At 41.5% G+C, this 23,508-nt stretch overlaps 1 protein-coding gene across 2 annotated transcripts in view; it reads right to left on the bottom strand.

Annotated features, from left to right (window-relative positions):
* The window catches only part of ZNF451 (zinc finger protein 451), a 44,050-nt gene extending 22,600 nt beyond the window's left edge, over nt 1-21,450 (bottom strand). The window contains exons 1-10 of one of the 2 annotated variants that reach the window (XM_086745423.1): nt 21,199-21,450; nt 20,320-20,403; nt 13,844-13,927; nt 12,850-12,975; nt 10,074-10,185; nt 9,331-9,481; nt 7,819-7,945; nt 6,009-6,162; nt 3,037-3,184; nt 848-2,490 (exon numbers count right to left, since the gene is read on the bottom strand). In XM_086745423.1, coding sequence (XP_086601549.1) covers nt 848-2,490; nt 3,037-3,184; nt 6,009-6,162; nt 7,819-7,945; nt 9,331-9,481; nt 10,074-10,185; nt 12,850-12,975; nt 13,844-13,927; nt 20,320-20,400 — 2,626 coding nt within the window. In that variant the 5' untranslated portion in view covers nt 20,401-20,403; nt 21,199-21,450. Of the gene's footprint in view, nt 1-847; nt 2,491-3,036; nt 3,185-6,008; nt 6,163-7,818; nt 7,946-9,330; nt 9,482-10,073; nt 10,186-12,849; nt 12,976-13,843; nt 13,928-20,319; nt 20,404-21,002; nt 21,072-21,198 lie in introns of those variants that run through there. The other variant, XM_086745424.1, reaches the window with a different exon arrangement.
* Between the last annotated feature and the right edge of the window lie 2,058 nt (nt 21,451-23,508).

The following is a 23,508-nucleotide window of genomic DNA, read 5'->3' as shown; positions in this document are numbered from 1 at the left end:
CACAGAAAGCTGTTGTCCTGCATTGAGACATTTTAATAGTCCCCCTACTATGGCAAGTTTCTGTGACATTTAATTGCTTACATGCATAAAAGCACACAAAATGTTTAGAAACATACTTTTTTTCTCTATATCTAACATAAATGTCAACCTTCTAATCAAAAGCATTATGACATCATGAGTAATTAAAAACACTTCGAGTTTTTGAACACAAGGTACACCTTCAGCATTCTTGATGTCATTCTTAGAAGTGACATGAACTTCAAAAAATATTTACATGCTCAAGGCAAAAAAAAAAACTAATACAGACTTGGAACATAAATTCTCAGCTGAAAATCTTTTTTGGCAAGCTAAACGAAACTGAGAAGATGGTGTTACAAGAGGACTGTCCACACAGAAAGCACTACCAGGCTCATGAATATTTACACATACAAAGAATGCAAGTTTCTCTTGAATGTGTGTGTATTACAGACCACTTTTGCTTTTCTAGGGGTTAGATCTCTATTTGGGGTCCTTGACTGTCCTTTTTCTTTTAATACAAAATTATGCTCCCAGCTAATTTGAAAATTACATGTTTCAGTCCCACGGTTCCCACATCTGCCTACTTTTTGCTTTTTAAAGACTTCATACATACAGCACATAGCTGTAAATTGTTAAGCCCAAGTTCTGAAAACTCAAATACCAAAAACTCAAAATGTAGCTTTGAAAAATAACAAATACTAAATTCTGAGCTGATTTACAGACTTGATATAGGCAACTGGTATGCTACATACTTGTACTGACATCAAAATAGAGTGTGTTAAAAACAACAGTATTTTTCTAATGTTAAAAAAAAAAAAGTTCTACAAACCTTCACTAGGTTCTTCAGAGTGTGCTAAATTTTCCTTTTTTTCTTTCTTTCCCTGTAGAGCAGATGAATGTGGTCTTTCCTGAGTCTTGGATGGAGATGCTTGAAGTTTTAGCTTGTGAGGTTTTCTGTCCACACAAGTCCCGCTTGCTGTGAACGTAAAGACTGTATTTTCCGGTTCTGATGCAAGATTTGATAGATCAGGTTTCTGCAAGAAGCAGTGTTTCATGTGATAGTGCTGATGTGCACTCTGAAGATCGTCGAAGTTTTTGTTGCATGCAGCACATCTGACAACATAGATTTCTTCCTTATGTTTCACTGACGTATGACTGTTGAGATGACTGTTCAAATCGGCAAAATTCTGTGCAGTTGCAGAACAGAAGCAGCAACGAAACCATAAGTTTCCTTTTTGCAGCATGGCTTTCTGACAATTTACATAGTCGTTCCTCCTGTTTACTCTGGAGACATAAGTTGTCCGGCAACCACAGGTTAAACGGTCTCCTTTTTCTACTGGGAGGAAGTCCTCTTCTTTTTTTATTGATACTTCTATCTGCTCAGGCACAAATGCATAGTCCATGCTATGAATCTCCTTATAATGGATTAGAAATTCTTCTTCTGTGTCAAAGAAGAGGTTACCACAAAGGCCACAGAAGTATTTAGTCTGTATCTCCTGGTTATGATGTTCTTGGAAATGTCGCTGTAGCGTTCCTACTTTCCGAAAGTGGTTTCTGCATAAGCCACAGCAGTATCTGTGAAATGTATGGCTTTCTAAAGACATGCAATGTTGTTTAACACTCTCTTCAGATTCAAACATCTCCTCACAAATGCGGCATTGCCATTTTCCCAGAATAGGACTTTTTTCAGGTGAGAGTTCCATTGGACTAGGAATGCAGTCTTTCCTTTCACCTGCAGAAACGCATGCTGCGTCGGAAGCGGACGGCATAGGTTCATCTTCTAGAGCTTCTTGCTCATAATAGTAACTATGTCCACCATGAAATTCAGTCACATGTGCCATAATATCCTCTTCTCTGCGAAGATCTACAGAGCATGCCCTGCACCAGAGAAGAAAATTATTTAAGTGTGCTCCCCCATGGAATCGACTCATATGCAGGCGGATAATGCTTGAATTTTCAGCAAGCTTTCCACACACAGCACACTTGTGACAGATTCTATTTGCTGATAAAATGTGTTTTTCTACTGACTCTTCTGTAAAAAACTTTTGAAGGCATTCACAAAACCAGGCTTTTACTTTGCAAGCACTACCTTGACTTTGGTTTACTATGTGATCTTCATTTTTATCTTTTAAATTACTCTTCTGTTTTGAAGGAGTAGACTCCATTTCACTGGCAGGCTCATTCAAAGTCAAATGTCTCTTAAGCAGTGGTCTTGATCGATCCACAATATGGCACAAATGAGACGGATTTTTATTTTTTCCATTGATATGGCAGAACATCAAGATGGACTCTTCCACTGTAGTAAGAACTTTAATGTTATGTTGAGTGGTTTGTTTATGCTGGGTGATCTGATTCTTATCAGCGAACAGTTTATCACAGTTCTCACAGTGACCTTTTGTTTTAAATATCTCTGCAACTTGGGAGATGGTCTTCTTTGACAGTGCCACAGGCCCAGAATTATGACAACGGGTTCTAGAATGGATTTTAAAAAAAAGAAGAGTTACATCATAATCTGAAACATTTTTAAACTTTCTGATGTATTTTGAAATATTACCTACTAGCTACAGCAATTCATATGTGGAAATAGCATCCTCTATACTTTAACTCAACTACCAGCTTGTCAACAAAAACATGCAATGCCTATCTAGTCTATGCATTTTAGAGATAATTTGGTACTAACTTACAAAACCAGCACTTAGATTGATGTTTATGTTGTTGACTCAGTACATTTTAGAAATTAAATGCTGCCAACTTAGAAACAGTGGAACAGAGACCAAGTTCTGTTGTTCTGTTACAGAAAGTAAAAAAAAGTATACAGACATTGATCAGCATTCTGCAGTGGATTGTGTGGGGTAAAAGACATGGAAAAGGGGCAATTTTTTCATAGTTTACTCAGGGAGTCAACATTCAGATGGTCCTAGATGCCCTGAAATCCACCAACACCACTAAAAACACATCTGCCTATCTGTTATCGATCCATGGATGTTCACAGTATGAAGACAGTTGTCTCTCACAAACCTGAAATGAGCTGTTAATTCCATATGTGAGCGTAGTATCTGGCCGCAGGATATACACTTCACTTGAAAGGGGACCTCTTTGCACAGAGATATCAGAAGGTTCTTTGCATAGGATGGGAAAGGTAGAGGAAGGCCAGCCTTCATTTCGTCTATAATATGGAATAGCAGAAAGTGCAACCACACATTAAAGAGCTGTTTCATAGTATTTCAGCTCTCAGATGACAGTTAAAATTGTTTTCATTTGTCACAGGGTTCAGAAAGCAAGTTACTGTGTGTCAGCTAAGTCACATAATTGTGGAATGGAAGCTTTAAGTAAAACTGCATTAATTAGTTAAACTTCTGTAACAATGTCGTATTTTAATCTGTTTGCATCTGGCTTTTTCACGCTCTATGACTGACTACTTCCCTTTTCCTCCATCTACAAGGTCTGGTCAGATCTCTCTCTCAATAAGGTTCTTATTGACCTTCTTCCCCTCCATCTATCACCATCTGTCTAGTCTTACCATACAACTTTTGTTTAAAGCTAGTGTTTAAAAAAGAAAAAAGTACGTAACTCATTTAACAAGTTCCCACATACTCTGACCATTTCTCTCTCTTTCCCGATCCTCAATGTTAGTTCTCCTTAAAATTTTCAGGTGTAGGATTTTCTGTTGTTCTGAGTATGCGCTCCATGTCTAACTCCAGGTACCAGAAGAGTAAAAAATTTACTATTGAAAAGAGAATGGGAAGTGGCTTATGAACTATATATTGCTGTTAATGTTCTGCATCTTCAGAGGCAGATTCTCTTGAATTTTCTGTTTAGTAAGATGTGAAGATCAGTAGGCAGTAATTTGAGGTTATGCCTTTCAACGAACTTGACTGCTAGATCTTACAGACCATGCTGACAATATTAATCATGAAGATCTACCAATGCAAAGGAAAAAATAAAGCACTTTTTTTTTTGCTCTGAGCTAAATGCGATTCATCTCTACAGAAGAAAACACTATTTCCTGCTTTTAATCTTTTCAAAGCAATAGCTCACCAGTAATCTTTTTTAAAAATCTACGGCCTGATTTTAAAGACATCTACAGTCAGCACATTCAGAATTAATAACCTATTGAGAAAAAGTGTATATTAGATTTACAATACATAATAGAACTCGGAACTGTTCAGCTGACTGTCACTTCCATGAAGACAGCAGTACTGACTGGACCTGCAGGAAGATTCCTTCAAAGCCTGTCTTTCCTGTATACTTTCTGCAGCCACGCTGGGGGAGGGCAGAAGTAGAAGATATGATTATGAAGAAGAGAAATAACTATATCAATCCTTTTGGGCATGCAGGCTTATCCTGAAAGCTACACTACCTAAAATATGGCAGCTTCTTGAATAGGAAGTCAACTCCATCTATATTTCATCTGTCTCAGCTCTTTATCTAACATTAAAGTAAATTCTTTAATGTCTATGGTTTATGTCAAAGCTAAAAAGTCAGTACGGCTATGACGGTCATCAAATGCTGTTTTCAGGACCAGAATCATAGAATCATAAAGGTTGGAAAAGACCTCCAAGATCATCAAGTCCAACCATCAACCTAACACCATGTCCACTAAACCATGTCCTGAAGTGCCACATCTACATGTTTGGTTTTTTTTTTAAGACCTCCAGGGATGGTGACTCCACCACTTCCTCGGACAGCCTGCTGCTTCCTTGGGCAGCCTGTATCAGACAGGTATTTTCTGTGGAATCTAGTAAGTATGGTTCAGGATGTTACTGGCTGTCATGGTTTAACTCCAATTGGTAACTAAATACCACACCCCACACCAGGGGGATGAGGGAGACAATTGGGAAAAAAAAAAAAAAAAAAAAAAAAAAAAGGAAAACTCATGGGTTGAGATAAAGACAGTTTCCCAGGACAGTAAAGGAAGGGATAAGAATAATAGACATATATTAATAATTATAATAATAAAATAGGGATCATAAAATATACAAAGCGAACAATGCACAATTTCTCACCCCCCAATGACTGATACAGCCCATCCTGAGCAATGACTGCGGAACAGAACTTAGAGTGATCTCGGAAACGATCCCGAGCAGTAAGAGAGAGTTGCCCACTGCCAGTCTCCACTTATATACTGAGCATGACGTCTATGGTATGGACTATTTCCTTTGGCCAGTTTGAGTCAACCGTACTGGCTATACCCCTCCCAGCTTCTTGCACTTGCACACTAGCAAAACCTAGGAAGCTGGAAAAAGTCCTTGATCTCTTCACAAGAGCTAACAACATCAGTGTATTATTAACATTCTTTGCATACCAAATTCCCCACTAAATGCAAAATACAGCAGCTACTGGGAAGAAAATTATCTCCATCCCACCTGAAACCAGGACACGAGCTCACAACATAACCAGTACTGTAGCCTTCAGGAGCAATGTGGCAAGTGCAATGCATCAGACTAGCAGCACTGTTCCAGCTAAGCAGGCTAAATTTGCAATTATATGGAGAAAATACTTTCACAGGTCCTTTCCATCAGAAATACCAAGGACACCAACAAGAAAAATAGCCTCCAGCAGACTTCAGACAGTACAGTCAGGGGAAGAAACATTATAGCCAGTCTGACTGGAACTGAAAAATAAATTTATGTATTTTGGTCCAACATCCAATCAATATGCTAAACGTAAACCTATCTAGGACAGTAGTTGCACAGAGTCACTGGAGGATGAAAAACCTTATGAGAGACATGACAGCATGGAGATAAATGAAAGTCTGCTACTCATTATAGCAACTGTGATAGAGGAGTTATTTCTACACAAAAGTATGAATTCCAAAGCATCTCCCCTTACAGAACTGTATCACATTTAAGATCTTAAAAGAAAAATAAGAACTAAAAACAAGCTTTAAAACCTTAAGCTTTTTTACAGTGCAGAAAAACATGTTACTTCATATCATAAGGATCAATTATCAGAAGGAATGAAAAGCAGTACACTTAGTAGCAACGTACCACTCAGTTTAGAAACCTGGAGGAAGTGGTTCTTTCCTGACATATGCTGCAAGCATTCGTCTCTTTTGGTGAAAAGGAGGAAGCAGTTTGGGCATGCAAAACACAGAATATGTTGTGGAGGGAGATCTTTTTTATGCCCATCATTTTCATTTAGCTAGAAGAGAAAATTATCTAGTTAGGAAAAATATTAATTCAAGAAACCAATCCCAGTTCTCATGCCCTTCCATTCCTCTCTCTCTTGTGCGGTAATATTTTCACTTTTAGGTTTTCAGCTACCACATCTACAGCCTACCCCTATGCACTTCAGCTCATGAGACACAAGTTCTGGCCAAATTGCCATCATCAAACTCAGCTACTCATCCTTACTACACTGGCAACTTTTCCAACCACCTTCCCCAGGAGCTATGGGCTTCATCAATTCTTAGCTAATCCCTTTACCCAGGCTCTCAGAAAAGCTCCTTCTGTCACCAAAGCAGCTGTTTTTCCTCATGTTGGTTCTTCCCTAATCTTGCCAACCTCCAGCTTCTCAAAGGGATGCTGCTCCAAGTATCCTGACTAGCCTGTGACTTTGATAAAAGTCAGCCCCTAATGGTCAGATCACCCTTTTGCCTTCCACATCAACTGCAGATTTCTGCCTTCAGGGAAAAAAACCAATCCTTTCATTTTGCTTCAGACTTTTTTTGCTTACTCCCTTCTCGTGTCACTCAAAGAATCTTTGTGACATGCTTATACTTTCTTCTACAGCTTTATTTAGGATTATCTCCCCATCCTTCCACACCAAAATAATCCCATCTTCTTGCCTGCTGCAAGAGCCACTCCCTTTCACCAGACTTGTCTAACTCCTGCTAACGCCCCTGGACACATCACAGACACTACAACTTGGAAGCAACGGAAAAAGAGCAGGGGCAAACTATGATGCAATCTTTCAAGCTTGTCAGATATGACTTTGCATCAGGAGTTACTACTACTAGCTAAAAGTAGTCTGCTTTTCAGAGTATCTAAAACTTCCCCTGAACTTAACACAGCTTCTGGAGACTAGTTGGGTACACAACAGTATTTGTTGTTAAAACACTAAACTTTTAAACAGCTATCCATTATCCAAATCGACAACAGACTGCTTAAATAAAACCACACACCCTGGAGATCACAGCTGAGCATCTGTCATTGAACTGAGGTTTTACAGTGGTAAATTATGAACAGCAGGGAAAGAGAAGAAGTTAAAAGAGTGGAGGTAGGGAGGAACAACAACAAAAAAGCAAATACTATTAGCTTATAGTCAAATCAAAACTTAAATGCTAGATTATCCTTTTCTCTTCTGTAACTAGTGCGTAGCAGCAAATACATCTATCAGAAACTGGAAACAGAGAAGAAACAGTTGCATCCAAATCACCCAAGTTTCTTTTCTCATTCTGTTGCCTTTTTCCCCCCATCTCTTTTCTGCTGCCTCTCTTTACTGTCACTTATTTCAGCCTAACTTCTTGCCTTTATCTTCCATAGTTTTAGAGATGCAAAAAAAATGGAATATTTTTCAACAGCATCAATAGAGGGACAAGAGGCTCAAGACAAAACTAGAGTACTCTCAAAAATATGCTGGAAAATACAACCTAATGGTCAGATCTAATGGGAGTACTGTCAGGATACACTAGGTGTTTGAAACACAGCAGAATAAGAAAAACTATCTTCAAGACTAAAAGAAGGGATAGAAAAGAAAGAAGGTTAAAAGGAAAAAAAACCCAAAACAGTGCATAATTATACATATTGCAAATCCTCTATGTTCAATCAGGTGAGTTACTTATCCTTACGATCTTGCCTTAGATAAAAGATGATCACTGTACTGCTGGGAAGTTGAAAATGTTTTGCAGCATATCACACAGGCAAGAGCATTATTTGGGGGTCCATGTAACGTGACTGTTGGGTCACAAGGAGAATGATCAAACCTGGAGAGGAAAAAATAATTAACAAACTAGTGCACTCTAAATAGTCAATTTTTTTTTTTTTTTTAATGGGAAAAATTACATCTTTTGAAGCTGTTCGACCAAAACCTATCAAATCAACCTAAACCGCAAAATTCCTCACTTCACTAATTGTATAAGTGGAAGTACCCTGTACAGAGGTGATTCTCCCTGCAGCTTACCTGTTATGACCACTTTGCAGAGGAATCATATTGTTTTTAGGAGCAAGAAGACTAATAAACCCTCCACTTCCTACAGTATGCTTTTAAAAATTTATTTATTTTTACCTCCCTGCACTAGTTCTGGTTGGGATGGAGTTAATTTTCTTTGCAGCAGCTTGTATGGGGCTGTGCTTTGGATTTATGAACAACTGTGTTGACAGCATAGGGATGTTTTAAGCTATTGATGAGCCATGCTTGCACAGCACCAATGCCTTCTCTGTTTTTCAGACTGCCCCGGCAGCAAGTGGGCTGGGGTAGGCAAGAGGCTGCGAGGGGACACAACTAGGACAGCTGACCTCAACTGACCAAAGGGTTATCCCATACCATACGGCATCATGCTCAGCAATAAAAGCTGGGTGAAGGAGGAGGAAGGGAGCACGTTTGGAGTAATGGTGTTTGTCTTCTCAATTAACTGTTGTGTGATAAAGCCCTGCCCGCTGATGGGGATTCCTTATTCTGCTTTGCCTGCGCGTGCAGCTTTTGCTTTACTTATTAAACTGGTTTTGGCTCAGCCCAGAGCTTTCTCACTTTTACCTTTACAATTCTCTCCCCACTCCACTGCGCTGAGTGAGTGAGAAGCTGCGTGGGACCGAGCTGCCTATGGGGTTAACCCACAACACTCCCCTTAGCTTCTCTCCTTACCTTCCTCCACATGACACATTCACTAGATAAAAGGCAGTATACGCTGGAATTGACCCCAGACACAGTGAGTGCTGACTAGCAACAATCAGCTATGAACAGATGTCTGGCCTATAGATACTCTTTGCTCCTCTTTCCTTTCATTTTTTCATCTTACCATCAAATTGTATACTTTAGCCTTTTGTTCTTTTTCAAATTTGGACGAAGAAGTAACAGAACTAGAGAACAGAAATCTTGCTTCTCTAAAAAAAAAAAACGCGAAACGAGAATAAATAAATTCTGAAATTAAAAAAAAAAAAAAACACAACCAAAAAACCACCAAATTAAAAAAAAAAAAAAAACAACAAAAAAACTAGGAAGTTCATAACTTCATCTATATAAAATCTGTAACATATTAACCTGCTCTCCAAATGGAATTTTGTCACTACAGGCAGTTTAGAGTAGACTTAACGCTGATGTCTTAAGTTTGAGCATATTCTTTCATTATTATTTCTTGCACTATGTCCTTACCTTTGAAGGTGACCTAGGAGAAGATGTCCATTATCAAACTCTCTGTTGCAATGCATCACAGGACAAGATATAGGACTCCTGTTGACTTGCGTTTGACCTGCCCTCTTATAACCACCCCTTTTTCCACTGTTAACAGTGCCTGGTTTGAGACCTGAGTTATAAAACAAAGCACTTAAGCCTCTGTAACTCAGATTCTGGTTAAGAAAACAAACAAAATAACACACAACCTTAAAGCATTTTAAAAATCAAGTTACATGGACTCTTAAAAGCAAACTAACAATGCACTGTAACTCAGTTCTACTATGGTAAATCTGCTCTTCCAGTTGAACAATCCATCTCTTCAATCTCCAGTAGGATTACTTTTTAAACACTTAGACTCCCTTCCTCCAAGTCCTTTAGGCAATATTTTAAATTGATTGAACTTTCTGAAGTTATACTTACTTATGTAGACATTTTTCTGAGCTACAGTTCAACAACAATATTTTCCCTTCTAGCAACTTTGCTTATAGAAGTAGCTAACATTGTCTCAGGGGTTTTTAGACTTTGTATATTGATTTTTCTGAGCAGCTAAACATTAGAAGAATACTTTTAGGGAAATGAGTGTATAAGAACTTTCAAATACCACACACTAGCAAAGTTAATAATGTAAGATTTGGTTATGCTCAATGCAATTATCAGACATCCTGGTTCTGCAGTGCAGGACTCAGAAGATGTATCACTGAAACTTAGTTTCCTCTTCTTACCTGGCATTTTTAACCACTGGTCCACACACAATCTGGCAGCTTCTGTGTCACTGTGTTCCCGAATAAATTCTAGTTCTTGCAACCCATGAGCATATTGGGAATCAACTTTCTCCTGAAGAGGAAAATGTATCAGGCAAGGTGGTGATCAAGTTTAAAAAAAAAACTAATTCAAGATTAAGTATGTATACCAAAACTTAAATGTGGGTTTCTAAAAACCTAAGGCAAAAACAACCACAAAAACCTAAAGGTGGAGAATCTTACAACTTGACACAAGACTGAATGTAACAGCAATAGAAAAAGTATTTTTTTTTTTTTAAGTACTTGTCGTAGTTCAGCCCCAATGAGGACCGGACTACGCAGTCTCTCTCTCACTCCCCTCACCCTCCAGAAGAATAGGGTGAGATGATATAAGGAAAAACAGCTTGAGGTTTGAGATCAGGACAGGGAGAAACTCCTTAAAGTTACCGTTACGGGCAAAACAGACTCAACTTGGGGAAAACTATTCATTTATTACTACAAACAGCAGGATAATGAGACAGAGAACAAGATAACCTCCCGCCACCCCTCCCTCTTCCCAAGCTTAACATTATCTCCACTACCTTCCCCTCCTGAGCGGCATAGGGGGGAAGAGGGAATGGGGGTTGTGGTCAGTTCATCACACGTTGTTTCACGCCGCTGCTTCATTGTCAGGGGAAGAACTTCTCGCATTCCTCCCCTGCTCTGTTGTGGGGTCCCACCCCTACGCCACAGTTCTTCGTGAAACTGCTCCAGCGTAGGTCATCTCTTCCACAGAGTTCAGTCCCTCCAGAACGGCTGTCCCAGCAGGCCCTCCACGGGCCACGGCCCCCTTCAGGCATCCACCTCCCCCGATGTGGGGTACTTCATGGGCTCCAAGTGGATCTCTGCTCCTCCATGGACCTCCAAGGGCTGCAGAGGGACAACCTGCTCCACCATGGTCGTCACCACGGGCTGCAGAGGAATCTTGGCCAGGAGCCGCATTACTCCTCCCTCTCCTTCTGAACTGACCTTGGCGTCTGCAGCCGTTCCTCACAACAGGCTGGCAGATGTCTCTCAGGATCTTTTTTACATCTTATTCACTTCTCATCTCCTCTCCACTTCTTGCAGCCAGGCCGGGCCGAGTCGGGCCCAGTCGGCTGCCTGGCAAGAGGCCAGAAGGTGAGGCCTGCAAGGCCCACAAGGCCGGCGCCTCCCCCTCTGCACCTCTGCTCCCACTCAGCTTCTTCACATCTTCTCTCTTTTTTTTTTTTTTTCCTGTTTTCCCCTTCTTAAATACGTTATCGCAGAGGCGTTATCACAGAACATTCTGCTACCAATCAGCTCGGCCTTGGCCAGCAGCAGGTCCGCCCTAGGCCTGGCCGAGTCCACTGAGCAAAGGGGAGCGACTTCTAGCAGTTTCCTACAGAAGCTGCCACCTTAGGCCCCCCTTTACTAAACAAAACCACAACAGTACTCATTTTTGTGCCCTAAATAAAAGCTACCGATTAGGTCAACTAATTCACTTTTTTGTACCTACTGAAGTTTCTAAAGCATATACATAACCAAGAAGATTTTTAAGATCATAAAATTATTAAAAGAAATAATAATGAAATTAATATAAAAAAGCAACACAAAATGGTTATTGAAATCAAAGAGTCAAATTGCACTGCTGAGAAAAGAAAAAGGCAGTTTCACTTTGAAGAGTAACTTTAACTCTGCAGACTGTGTTATCTGACGAGGAGTTTGTGGAGCTGCCCAGCAGGAAAATATTCATTATTAATAAAAGGACTTCTTAGCCTTCACTTCCAGGCTACTTTAGAAGTTATATAGCTATCTTTGACGCCACCTTATAGCTGAAGAACTGTATGCGGAGACATTAAGAGATTGTCAAATTCTAAGTGGAGGAGAGAGAAGAGCAATGTAGGCCTCTAGACTTCAAGGCTACCTTGCACTACACCTAACAGCCTTTTACTTTGTTGTATTACAGTTGCATAGTCTGTAACAAGCTCTATCTGTAGTATAACTATGTGACTTTAAAAGCCTTTAACAATATTCAGCAAATTGACTGGAAAGTCAGCATGTTCCACAAACACTGAATTTGCCCACAAATATTGCACTTGCATTTATCCCTGTTGAAATGTATGAGGTTCTTGTAAACCCATTCCTTCAAGCTGTCCAGGTCCCCCTGACAGCAGACCTACCCTCAAGCCTATTGACTGCACCTCCCAGTTTGTAATAAAAATTTTAAAATCCATGCCTTTCAAAGGGCTGCATAATACAATTACCAGGATTCAAATTTATAATTATGCCTTATATATAGAAAATTTTATCCCATTATAAAATATTACCTGATACAGAGATTTAATGTGACAAACTGCTTCCCAAAAATCTCAGACAAAAGTAGGTAGATAACTAGGTTTGCTGCATGGTGGTTTGTGATAGTTGTTATTTTTCAATTATTTAGGCAGAATAGTTGATGCTAAGGTCCCTCTGTTATATATACAACCAAAGGAATAAGCTTTTGCCATTGGCTAGCATGAAGTTAAGTTATTTTTTCCTTAGGAACTGCAGTAAGAACAGCAAATTGATCAGTTAAAAACCACTGAATAGACAAAGTCCATATTGTGTTTCAAACAATGCCCCAGAAACAGAAATCTCTAGTTGCTAGTTCCAGGTCTGGCTCACCAATCTTTTTATTTACTTAATAGTGAAAACAAACACACTCACGACTACAAGGCCTGTATTAGGCAGTTGTACTGAAACAAAATACATCCCATACCTTAAAGGCTTTGTTTTTCTCTTCTTTTTGCTGTTTCTCTACTTCAACATGGCGTGCCAGACGATCCAAAGTTGATGTAACTCGTTCTTTCTGATAGTCAATGTGATCTTTATGCTTAGTGTTTCTCTACAATTGAAAAGTTAAACTGGTATTTGGTAATTGTTAAGTAACAGGCACTAAAACAGTGAAACGGGATTCCCAAGCATCAGGACATAATTCAGTACAGATACTCTGATCCCAAGTTCAATGATCCACTTACCAGCTTTCTCTTCCTAGTTACCAGCGTCTGTAACTTCTGCTAAAAAAACTAACAAACAAAACAATGTGCTACATATTCAAGCCAATTCAACATCATTAATCTCACTAAAGCACTAGAAGGGACACTGATGATTGTGCTGGGTGTCCTAGGAGTCTCTAACAAATTAAAAATTAAGTAAATTACTCCAAGTAGGTAAACAAAATTCCTGAAGATCCCCAAGCTTAGGGGATACATAGATTAGCCAGCCTGCTTCTGACTTATTACCTTCCTAGGCAGGATTATGAAGAAGGAGGCTGAGTTAAGATCAGGCTGTCATCAGAAGAATGCCCTCCAACCTATAAACTAACTAAAAAATTATTTTAGATGGAAAAGGCCTAGGAGTAGGCCAGATAAATTTGCAGGCTAGAGATTGGACATGCTGACTTCTGAGGTCACTTGTAAAGTGACATTTTTCTTTGCCACACTTGCTAAAACCACTGAAAGGCAAACAGAAGTTCTAAGTTCATTTCAAGAAGGCAAAAAATGGCTCTGGAAAAAAAAATGAGGTGTTGGCATTTTTACCTTCCACTAAACAGTAGACAAAAATCAAAAGACTTTAATGTTGGTTTATTTACTTACTACTTGTTAAAAATATCTCTAACAAGTTGTTGTATTTTTTTTTTTTAAAAGAGTAACGGATGGGAAAAAATACAGAAGACTAATTACTGTATTCAACCGAGAAGTCAAGATACGTACGTGAACATAAGAGCTGCTGTTAGGTTCTTCATCCTCACTACTGACAAGATCAATGCATTCCAGTACAGGTCTTAAAGGTCCTTCCTGAAAAAAAAAAAAAAAAAAAGTGTTAAAAACATACACAAAAGCATTAAATTGTTTTCCTCAGAGATAAAATGTTGCATGCATTACAGCACATTGCCAGCATCACCCATACCTGAAGGAGAATTTCACCAAGGTTTCAAGAGCGTGCAGTAATGAAATTCCTGCAGGGCAACCTTCTCACTGAACAGACTAATCCACGAAATTGGTAAAACATGCAAATAAACAAGTACTCACAAATAATTCAAATGTTAACTTAACAAATAGATATCAACTAGGAAAAAAAATAGCAAATTCAGAGTCTTGGCTTGGTTAATAACCTCATATCCTTCACCTTCTTATTCAATTTAGATCTAAATTTTTAGAGATACTCGACTTGTGCCATTAACTCAATAGTAATAGGACAGCTGGCTGTTACCAAGAGAGGAACAGTCTTAGATTTCACTAAGCAATGCTAAATGCTTTTTTGTTGTTTTTCTGGGTTTGTTTTGGTTTTGTTTGTTTATTTTCAAAAGGCAAAAAATAAATTCTAACTCTAAAAGAAATTAAACTCTTTAGACATTTCAAACTTCAGGAAAGTGGGAAACTGTTTCATACATATTCAAGGCCTGAAGGCTACTCCTTTCTAGGCAGATATTCCGTAAACAGGTTACAAGTGTTTTCTCTGTATCAGAACCACAATGAGGGGGAGATCATTTTATTTTAAAACACATTTCACTCATTCACACCACATACTCAAAAGCACAAGGACACATGTCCAAATAGTCTGTCCAACATTCAGTTTCAAAGATGTGCATCCAGCAAGCCTGGTCAGGACTCCATGCAGCGATACAGAGGACAAAGGACCTTGGCTATCAACAAGTACTCAGGTCTTTTCTAGTCCTCCTAGCTTGGCAGCCATGTGCTCTCTTTGCATATTTCTGATCTTTTGTCTGCCGCTCCTCTGTGAGTTACTAAAGGTAACTGATTGGTTTTGTCTCCTTCTTAGGATGTCTTAATGCTCGAGCTCCTTTGTCTTCTACAAACATCTTACTGGTTTAAGCCTTGGTTTAAATTTGTGTGAATGCTGTTCCTTGCTTCCCCGATCTGAGTGTCTTCAGAAACTTCATGTAGTCTGTGACATCATGACCTACTAGTCTATGTAGTATCAACACCAATTGATTTACATGCTTTTATATCCCCCCCTTTCTTTCATTCTGTCTGGTGCATGTGTATGTGTGTGTATTCCCATTCACTCTCCATTCACACCAATTTTAACATTTCTACTACAAGCTTCTGTGTCAACATTCTGCTACCTATCAAACATGAAAAAGGCAAACAGAGAAGAAAAATTAAAATCAGCAACTCTTACTAAGCACATAGGTCATAAGTTTTTTAAAGAAGATGTAAAAATAATGTCTGGAGCTCCATGCATGCTTACTGTGACAAAAATCTTCAGTGTTTAAAGGCAAAAAAGAAGCACTATGTCTATATAATCTGATGTCATACTGTTGTAGTTTAGCCCTGCCTGGGACTAGACTACGTAGTCTCTCTCTTACTTCCCCCACTCTCCAAGGGAACAGGGAAAGATAATATAAGAAAAAAAAAGGCTCAAGATTAGAGATAAGAACAGGGAGAAATCCTTAAAGTTACCAGTACAGGCAAAACAAACTCGACGTGGGGAAAACTATTTGTTTATTACTGAAACCAAAGCAGGATAATGAAAAAGAGGTCAAGATAACCTCCCCCTACCTCTCACTCCTCCTGGGCTTAACATTAACTCTACCTCCTTCCCCCACCCGAGCAGCATAGTCGGGAAGAGGGAATGGGGGTTACAGTCAGTTCATCACTTGTCACCTTACACCACTGCTTCCTCCTTGAGGGAAGAACTCCTCACATTCTTCCCCTGCTCCAGCATGGGGTCCATCCCACGGGCTACAGTCCTTTGTGAATTGCTCCAGTGTGGGTCATTTCTCCATGGAGTGCAGTCCCTCCAGAACAGCTGCCCCAGCGGGCCCTCCATGGGCCACAGCCTCTTTCAGGCATCCACCTACTGCAACGTGGGGTCCTCCACAGGCTGCAGGTGGATCTCTGCTCCTCTGTGGGCTTCCATGGGCTGCAGCAGAATAGCCTGCCTCACCATGGGCTGCACGGGAATCTCGGCCAGGAGCAGCATTACTCCTCCCCCTCCTTCTTCACTGACCTTGGCATCTGCAGCCATTCCTCTCACAAGAAATTCTTCACAACAGCCAGACAGATGCCTCTCAGGTTCTCTTCACATCTCATCTCCTCTCCACTTCTTGCAGCCGGGCTGGGCTGAGTCAGGTCCAGAGAGACGCCTGTCAGGAGGCCAGAGGGTGAGGCCTGCAAGGCCCACAAGGCTTACGCCTCCCCCTCTCTGCCTCTGCTTCAGCTTCTTTGCATCTTCTCTTCTTTTTCTTTCTGTTTTTCCCCTTCTTAAACATGTTATTGGGGAACATTCTGCTACAATTGGCTCAGCCTTGGCCAGCAGGGGGTCTGCCCTAGGCCCGGCCGAGTCCACTACATAAAGGGGAACAACTTCTAGCACCTTCTTACAGAAGCTACCCCCGTAGCACACCCCCCCACTAAATAAAACCAGAACATAGGCAAAAACACTCCTGCATCATGCTACAACATTATCAGATGCCAACTAAATAATCAATATAATGAATATGAAACAGGATGATTAAGTCTACATACACCATACCAAAATACTCCTAGTGACACTAACTCACACCCATGGTCACACGTGTACACAAATTCAGTGAGAAGCAAAGTAAACTAAAATCTCCAGATGCCATAAGTTTCCCATACAAATTCCAAAAGTTATTATCTAACCTTCGAGTAAATAAACAAAAGTCAAAGATAGTTTAAGGGGCTGAGGTTTGGGTTTGGTTTGTTTTTTTAAAGTCTGTACATGCAACGCCAGGTACATCATATGACAAGTTTTTGACTAAACTGCACTATTAGCCATTTGTCTGGCAATATTGCTGGCAGATACCACAAAGCTGAAACATGCTCCAAAGGTACTCTTTGTTTGTTAGAAAGTTAATTTTTCCAGGCAGAAGGACTTACAGTAGTCAGCAGACTCATTTCTTCAAGAGGTGCAGTACTATATCAACCACCTCTGCCATATATTTGGCAGTGTCCTCAGCATCTTAAAAATCAACCAGCTAGGGCAGGCTAGGAAGATTTATTGCTTCATGAGAGGCAGCAGAGAGAATAGCAGCATGTAATTCTCTCCGCTGCCCTTACTGCATTTCATTCTTTACATTCTTCCACCTTTCAAGGCTGTAAAGATGTTCAGCTGGCCAAGCATAAACAGTCCTTGTTGTCTCACTGGGGAGGAAGAGGGATGCGACCTTGGACAGATGACAAAAGCTTACATGAATCAAGCTGCAGGCCTCAAATTACCCCAAAAGCATGCTTAAATTTTTATTTATTAAATACATAAAGAGAATAATGTTTTCTAAAGGAAACCTAAAAAAAAAAAAAAAAAAAACCAGACAGATTTGCTTTTGTAGAAACTGATAATTTCTTGTAAGTTTATAGAGGTTAAGTCTTTGTCAAATAACATATTAGGAAGTAACAGTTCAAAGACACACTCACACCACCTGACTGCCCAATCAGCTCAATAATGTGTTGCAAAATGTTCGGCCCTGATCCTAAGAGCTGTAGCTTCTCCAAATGCAGAGATTTTCCTTATTTCTGTTTACTTACTGCCTGGGTTCAGCAATTAATTAAAAGTTAGCAAACTGACAGCTGAAAAGTAGAGTAACTTGCTTTCAAAACCAGGAGGTTCTAGTGACAAAGTCAATTTACTGTTCTGGTCACAAGTAATATTACAGTTGTTTAAATGTTGTTTGCATATATGAAACACGATTTTTTCCTTCTGAATTCCGTGCCTACATGGTTTGTGTACTACTTTTTGGCTTGCATTCCAATTTGAACACAAATGCAATATGTCACTTCATTAAAAGGAGTCCTCAAAGATAAACACTCTTATTTTTCACAAAAATATAATGGAGAAACAAAAACAAAACCAATCCAAAAAAAAAAAAAAAAACCAACCCCCCAAAAAAACAGAAACAACCATACTATCTGCCTATACACTCCTGAATAATAATCCAAGTCCCAAATGTAGCATTTATTTAGGCTAGTTTCTGTTTCATTGGTTGTTTTTTTAATATTTAGATTAAAAACAAATACTGAAACTAAGAGTGTAAGAACTATAACCCTGGATCCGATCAAGAACTCATCTGTGCTACAAAAGATTATTTTGAGAAAGTATAAGAATTCAGGAAAACAGTTGTCATGGTTTAACCCCCGGCAGCAATTGGGTACCATGCATACACTCACTCCCCTTCCTCAGGAGGATGAGGGAGGGAATTGGAAAGGAAAATCCATGGGTTGAGACAAAGACAGTCCAGTAGGACAGCAAAGGAAGATACAATAATATATATTAATAAGATAATAATAATATAGGGATAATAAAATATACAAAGCAAACGATACACAATTTCTCACCACCTGACGACCAATACAGCCCATCCCGAGCAGCACTTGTGGAACGGAAGGTACCAAAAGCGATCTCCAAATGATCCCAAGCAGTGAGAGAAAGTGAAACAGAGCTGCCCACTGGCCAATCCTCAATTATATACTGAACATTACGTTTATGGCACAAAATACTTTTCTCTGGCCAGTTTGGGTCAACTATACTGGCTATACCCCTCCCAGCTTCTTGCACCTGCACATTAGTGAAACCTGGGAAAGTGAGAAAAGTCTTTGGTCTCTTTAGCAAGAACTAAATAATACACATCAGTGTGTTATCAACATTCTTCGCATACCAAATCCCACACTAAATGCAAAACACAGCAGCTACTGGGTAGAAAATTGGCTCCATCCCAGCCAGCTGCTTAAGTCAATATATAAGAAACTTTGATCAAAAGCCATCATTAAATGTCACAACACTGCTTTAGATCCATCCCAGCCGAGTGCCATTACATAGAAAAAGACTCCAAATACTACTTCTAAAGGGACAGTGGCTTCAGCCTGGGCTCATCCTGACAGCAGTGCTCCAATCTGCCAAGAGGTGTTCATACCAAAACGAAAGCTGAAGTTCAGTGGCCCAGGATAGAAACCATCCTCATTGAGGGAGACTGAATTTAGGACTATTCTTCCCTTTAAATGTTCACAGAGACCTTCCGAGAATTTCATGCAAGCCATAGCTTCAGACAGACTTTCTATATTTTTACTCTTGATTGGAGAAGTGGTGCCAGGTGAAACATATCCTTTTTCCAGCAAGAGAGAGCAGGTATTGCTAGTAAACATTCACAGTTAACACTCCAGTACCACATGGAGGTATAAACTTTTAAGTCATTGCTCAACTTTGACCAAATCAATTAAAAGACCAGGAAGTGTCAGAGATAATAAGCTACTTATACTTTTTGAAAAAAATATACACGTCCCTCATACTTGAGCACATAAATACTCCTGCAGAAAAAGTCTGTACATGGAAATTAAGCTTTAATCAAACACCATAGAAAGCAGAAAAAAAAAAAACCTAGTTACTGTTCAGCATTTAAAATAAGATAAATCCACAGGAAACCAGCTGTTATTAGTCCCGGCATCAATTAACCACTTGATCTTATTCACATTCCTTGTTCCTTAAGGAAAATCATCTTTCTGTTCTTGCATTCATCCCTGCCACCCAGCATCATTTCACTGATGATGGACTGAGGCCAGAACACAGTCAGCATAAAAAACATTCTGCTTTTCTTGGATATACAATAGATGTGTCTTATAGTTACATTCACGCAATCCACATGTCAGCATTAGACTAGGTGTTGTCCTGTAGCTATTATACAGTGCTTCACAATGCGAGAAGACTGTTTAAGGCCTCTAACATTGTTTCCTTCCTCTTCTTATAAACAAAGTAGGTTCTCACCACCTGACGACCTGAGTAGGTTTTGACATTGTTTTGCAGAGTAAGCAGTCATTTACTCCATTAACTTCAGTGGGACTATCCATGAAGCAAAATGCTATGCAATATGGCTACCTGAAAAGTCATCTACAATGACTTCTCACATACCTTATAGATCAATGTAATCTCCCCCACTCACCTGCTGGGATACTCAAGTCTATATTCTCTCTATAGGACCAAGTGACATCACTTTATACCCTTCCAAAGAAAGGGTAAATAAACCTTTAAGGTAAACTTATCAGCCACAAAGATTTACAAATTTAATTACCTTTAAATCCAAAAGTAATGCTTTCCATCAAAACATAATCAAGATCATCAGCACAGTACGCAAAGATGCCCTCATATTTTATCGGGCTACTGAGAGCATATTTATCGCAACAAGCAGTATGTTTCCAGAACAAGATCTACTTACTCCAACAAACTCAATCTCATCTTCACTTTCAGATGTTGGCGATTTACTCTCCTGAATGTTGGCAGAGCCATGAGACTCCATTACCTAAAGAGAAACAAATCAAAACATGCTTAATCATTTTATTTTGTAAGTTTTCCTTAACTACATGGCATTTTTCAGTTTTATGTCTACTTTGGCTTTACAGCCTGTCTGCACACAGCAAGCCTCTCTGTATCATTCACTGACAGTTACCAGTAATACCAGAAAAAGCAATAACAATTTTGACTCAAATCACGTTACTTACTTTTACCAAATAGGCAAAATGTGGCCTAATCTACAAAGCACCCCAACACCCACATCCCGCCAGCAGCCATAGCTACAGTGTGCCCCCGGATTTCAACTGCATCCTTCAGCCTGAAAACCACAGCAAGGGGCAGCCCAGAGCTCAGGCCTAACGGCGCCGTACAACCGCCGAAACACAAACCGAGCGCGGCTTAGTAACGGATGAGAGGCGAGTTCGGGCAGAATCAGCCGTTACAGGTATTTTCGATGCCTTTGGCCACTTTAGGACCACAGCAGAGTAAGCAGGCTGATCTTGCTTCAAAACAACCGCCGTCCTGCCAAACGGAAGATCTCCAGCAGCGGCGCGGAACCTCCGGCCCGCCCCAGGGCGGCTTTGCTGACTCACGTTTCTTGCCCCGTACCGACACCCCCAGCCCCGCGACGCACACCGGGCCGCCCCGCCGGCACCGCTGCCGCTCGGGATGGTCGGGCGGCGGGTGAGGATGCGGTGGCCTCGCCGGGCGCCCGCTCCTCGCCCGGCCCTGCCCGGGCGGCGGTTGGGTTGCTAAGCGACAGCCCCGCGCCCCTGATAAGGCCCCGGCCCCAGCCCCCGCTCACCCCGTCGCCGCCAGCACCCGAGGGCGCACCAACACTCAGACCCTGCGCGCCGCCGCTTCCTCTTCAACCCGGGGTCGGCGGGGAGGGGAGAGGTGGGGCGGGAGCGCGGCACGGCTTGCCGGGATTTGTAGTTGCCGCCCGCTTCGCCTCGCCCCCCTCTTCCTCCTCTTCCCCCATGGCAGGTGCCGACGCTACCACCACAACGCCATGGCACAGTCCCCTCCACGCCTTGCGGCGGCGTTTCGGGGCTCTTTTCCTTCAATAAGTTCCTGCCTCCCCTCTTCCGCCTTCAGTTGGGTCGTTTAGAGTTCCTGCTCAGAGGAGGGAAACCCCAGACACCGCTTCCGGGGGAGGAGGAGGGTGGCGGCCATTAGGGCTGACCGTGGCGGGGGGAAGGCGGGAAAACCGGCTCTGCCGGGGGAGGGAGGTTTTGTGGGTCGTGTGGGGCCTTCGTGAAGTCCAGGTAGACGGCGTTCATTGCGCTCCCCTCGTCTGCCAGGCCAGTCAGAGAAGTTTATCGAGTTGGTCATGCATGACTTCGCCTTGGTAACTGCTGTATTGATGACTCCCGATGATTTTCTGGTCGCGGAAGTCCCTGGAAGTGGTTTCCAGGATTAGCTAGCCCATCACCTTCCCAAGGATCAAGGTGAGACTGACCAGTCTGTAGTTCCATGCGTCCTCCTTCTTGGAGATGGAGGTGACATATGTTTCCTCCAGTCCTCAGGCACCCCTCCTAGTCACCATGATTGATCAAAGATTATCGAGAGTTGCCTTGCAATGACATCTGCCAGCTCCCTCAGCACTTGTGGTGCACCCCATTAGAGCCCATGGACCTATAGAGAAAAGTATGTCTACTTGTCTCTAAGTATCGCCTGACCCGATCGTCTTCCGCTAAGAGTACATCTCCCATGCTCCAGCTTTTCCCCTTGGTCTCTTTGACCTGGGATTCCTGAAGGTCTTGCTGGGATTCCTAGCTGGTCTTGCTAGTAAACACTGAAGCAAAAAAAGGCATTCAGTACCTCAGCCTTTTCCATGTCCTGTGTCACCAGGTCACCTGTCTCATTTAGCAACGGGCCCACATTTTCCCTAGTCTTCCTATTGTCACCTATGTACCTCCAGAAGCCATTCTTGTTGTCTTTGACATCCCAAGCTAGATCCAATTCCAGCTGGGCTTTAGCTTTGCTAATGTCATCTCTGTATGCTTAAACAATGTTTCTGTATTCCACCCTTGCTTCCACCCTTTGTATGCTTCCTTTTTGTGTTTGAGTTTGACCAGGAGCTCCTTGTTCATCTACACAGGCCTCCTGGCATTTTTGCCTGACTTCCTATTCGTGAGGATGAACTGCTCGTAACCATGGAGGAGATGATCCTTGAATGTTAACCAGCTTTCTTGGACCCCTCTTCCCTCCAGGCCCTTATCCAGAATTACAGAATTACAGAATTATTATCAAGATTGGAAAAGACCTAAAAGATCATCCAGTCCAACCATCAGCAATACTTCTCAGCTAAATCATATCCCTCAACACAACATCCAAACATTTCTTGAACACCTCCATGGTCGGTGACTCCACCACCTCCCTGGGCAGTGCATTCCAGTGCCTGACTACCCTTTCCGAGAAGTAATATTTCCTAATGTCCAGCCTGAATCTCCCCTGGCGCAGCTTGAAACCATTGCCTCTAGTTCTATCACTGTCTACATGAGAGAAAAGGCCGACCCCTAGCTCACTACAGCCTCCCTTCAGGAAGTTATAGAGAGCTATAAGGTCTCCCCTAAGCCTCCTCTTCTCCAGACTGAACAATCCCAGCTCCCTCAGCCGCTCCTCATAAGGCCTGTGCTCCAGACCCCTCACCAGCTTCGTAGCCCTCCTCTGAACGCATTCCAGGGCCTCAATGTCTTTCTTGCAGTGAGGGGCCCAAAAGTGAACACAGTACTCGAGGTGCGGCCTCACCAGTGCCGAGTACAGGGGGACAATTACCTCCCTGTTCCTGCTAGTAACGCTGTTTTTGATGCAAGCCAGGATGCCGTTAGCCTTCTTGGCCACCCGGGCACACTGTCGGCTCATGCTCAGCCGAGCATCAATCGGTACCCCCAGGTCCGTTTCCTCCACACAGTCCTCCAGCCACTCCGCCCCAAGCCTATAGCGCTGCCTGGGTTGTTGTGGCCGAAGTGCAGGACTCGGCATTTGGTCTTGTTGAACCTCATCCCATTGGCTTCAGCCCAGCTCTCCAGCCTGTCCAGATCCCTCTGTAGGGCCTCGCTACCCCCAGGCAGATCCACACTCCCAGCCAATTTGGTGTCATCTGCGAACT

This window comes from Chlamydotis macqueenii, chromosome 3 (assembly GCF_036417535.1).
Source record: "Chlamydotis macqueenii isolate bChlMac1 chromosome 3, bChlMac1.mat, whole genome shotgun sequence".
NCBI lineage: Eukaryota > Metazoa > Chordata > Aves > Otidiformes > Otididae > Chlamydotis > Chlamydotis macqueenii.
The sequence above is the reverse complement of the archived record's forward strand: the minus strand, read 5'-3'. Positions and strand labels throughout refer to the sequence as shown.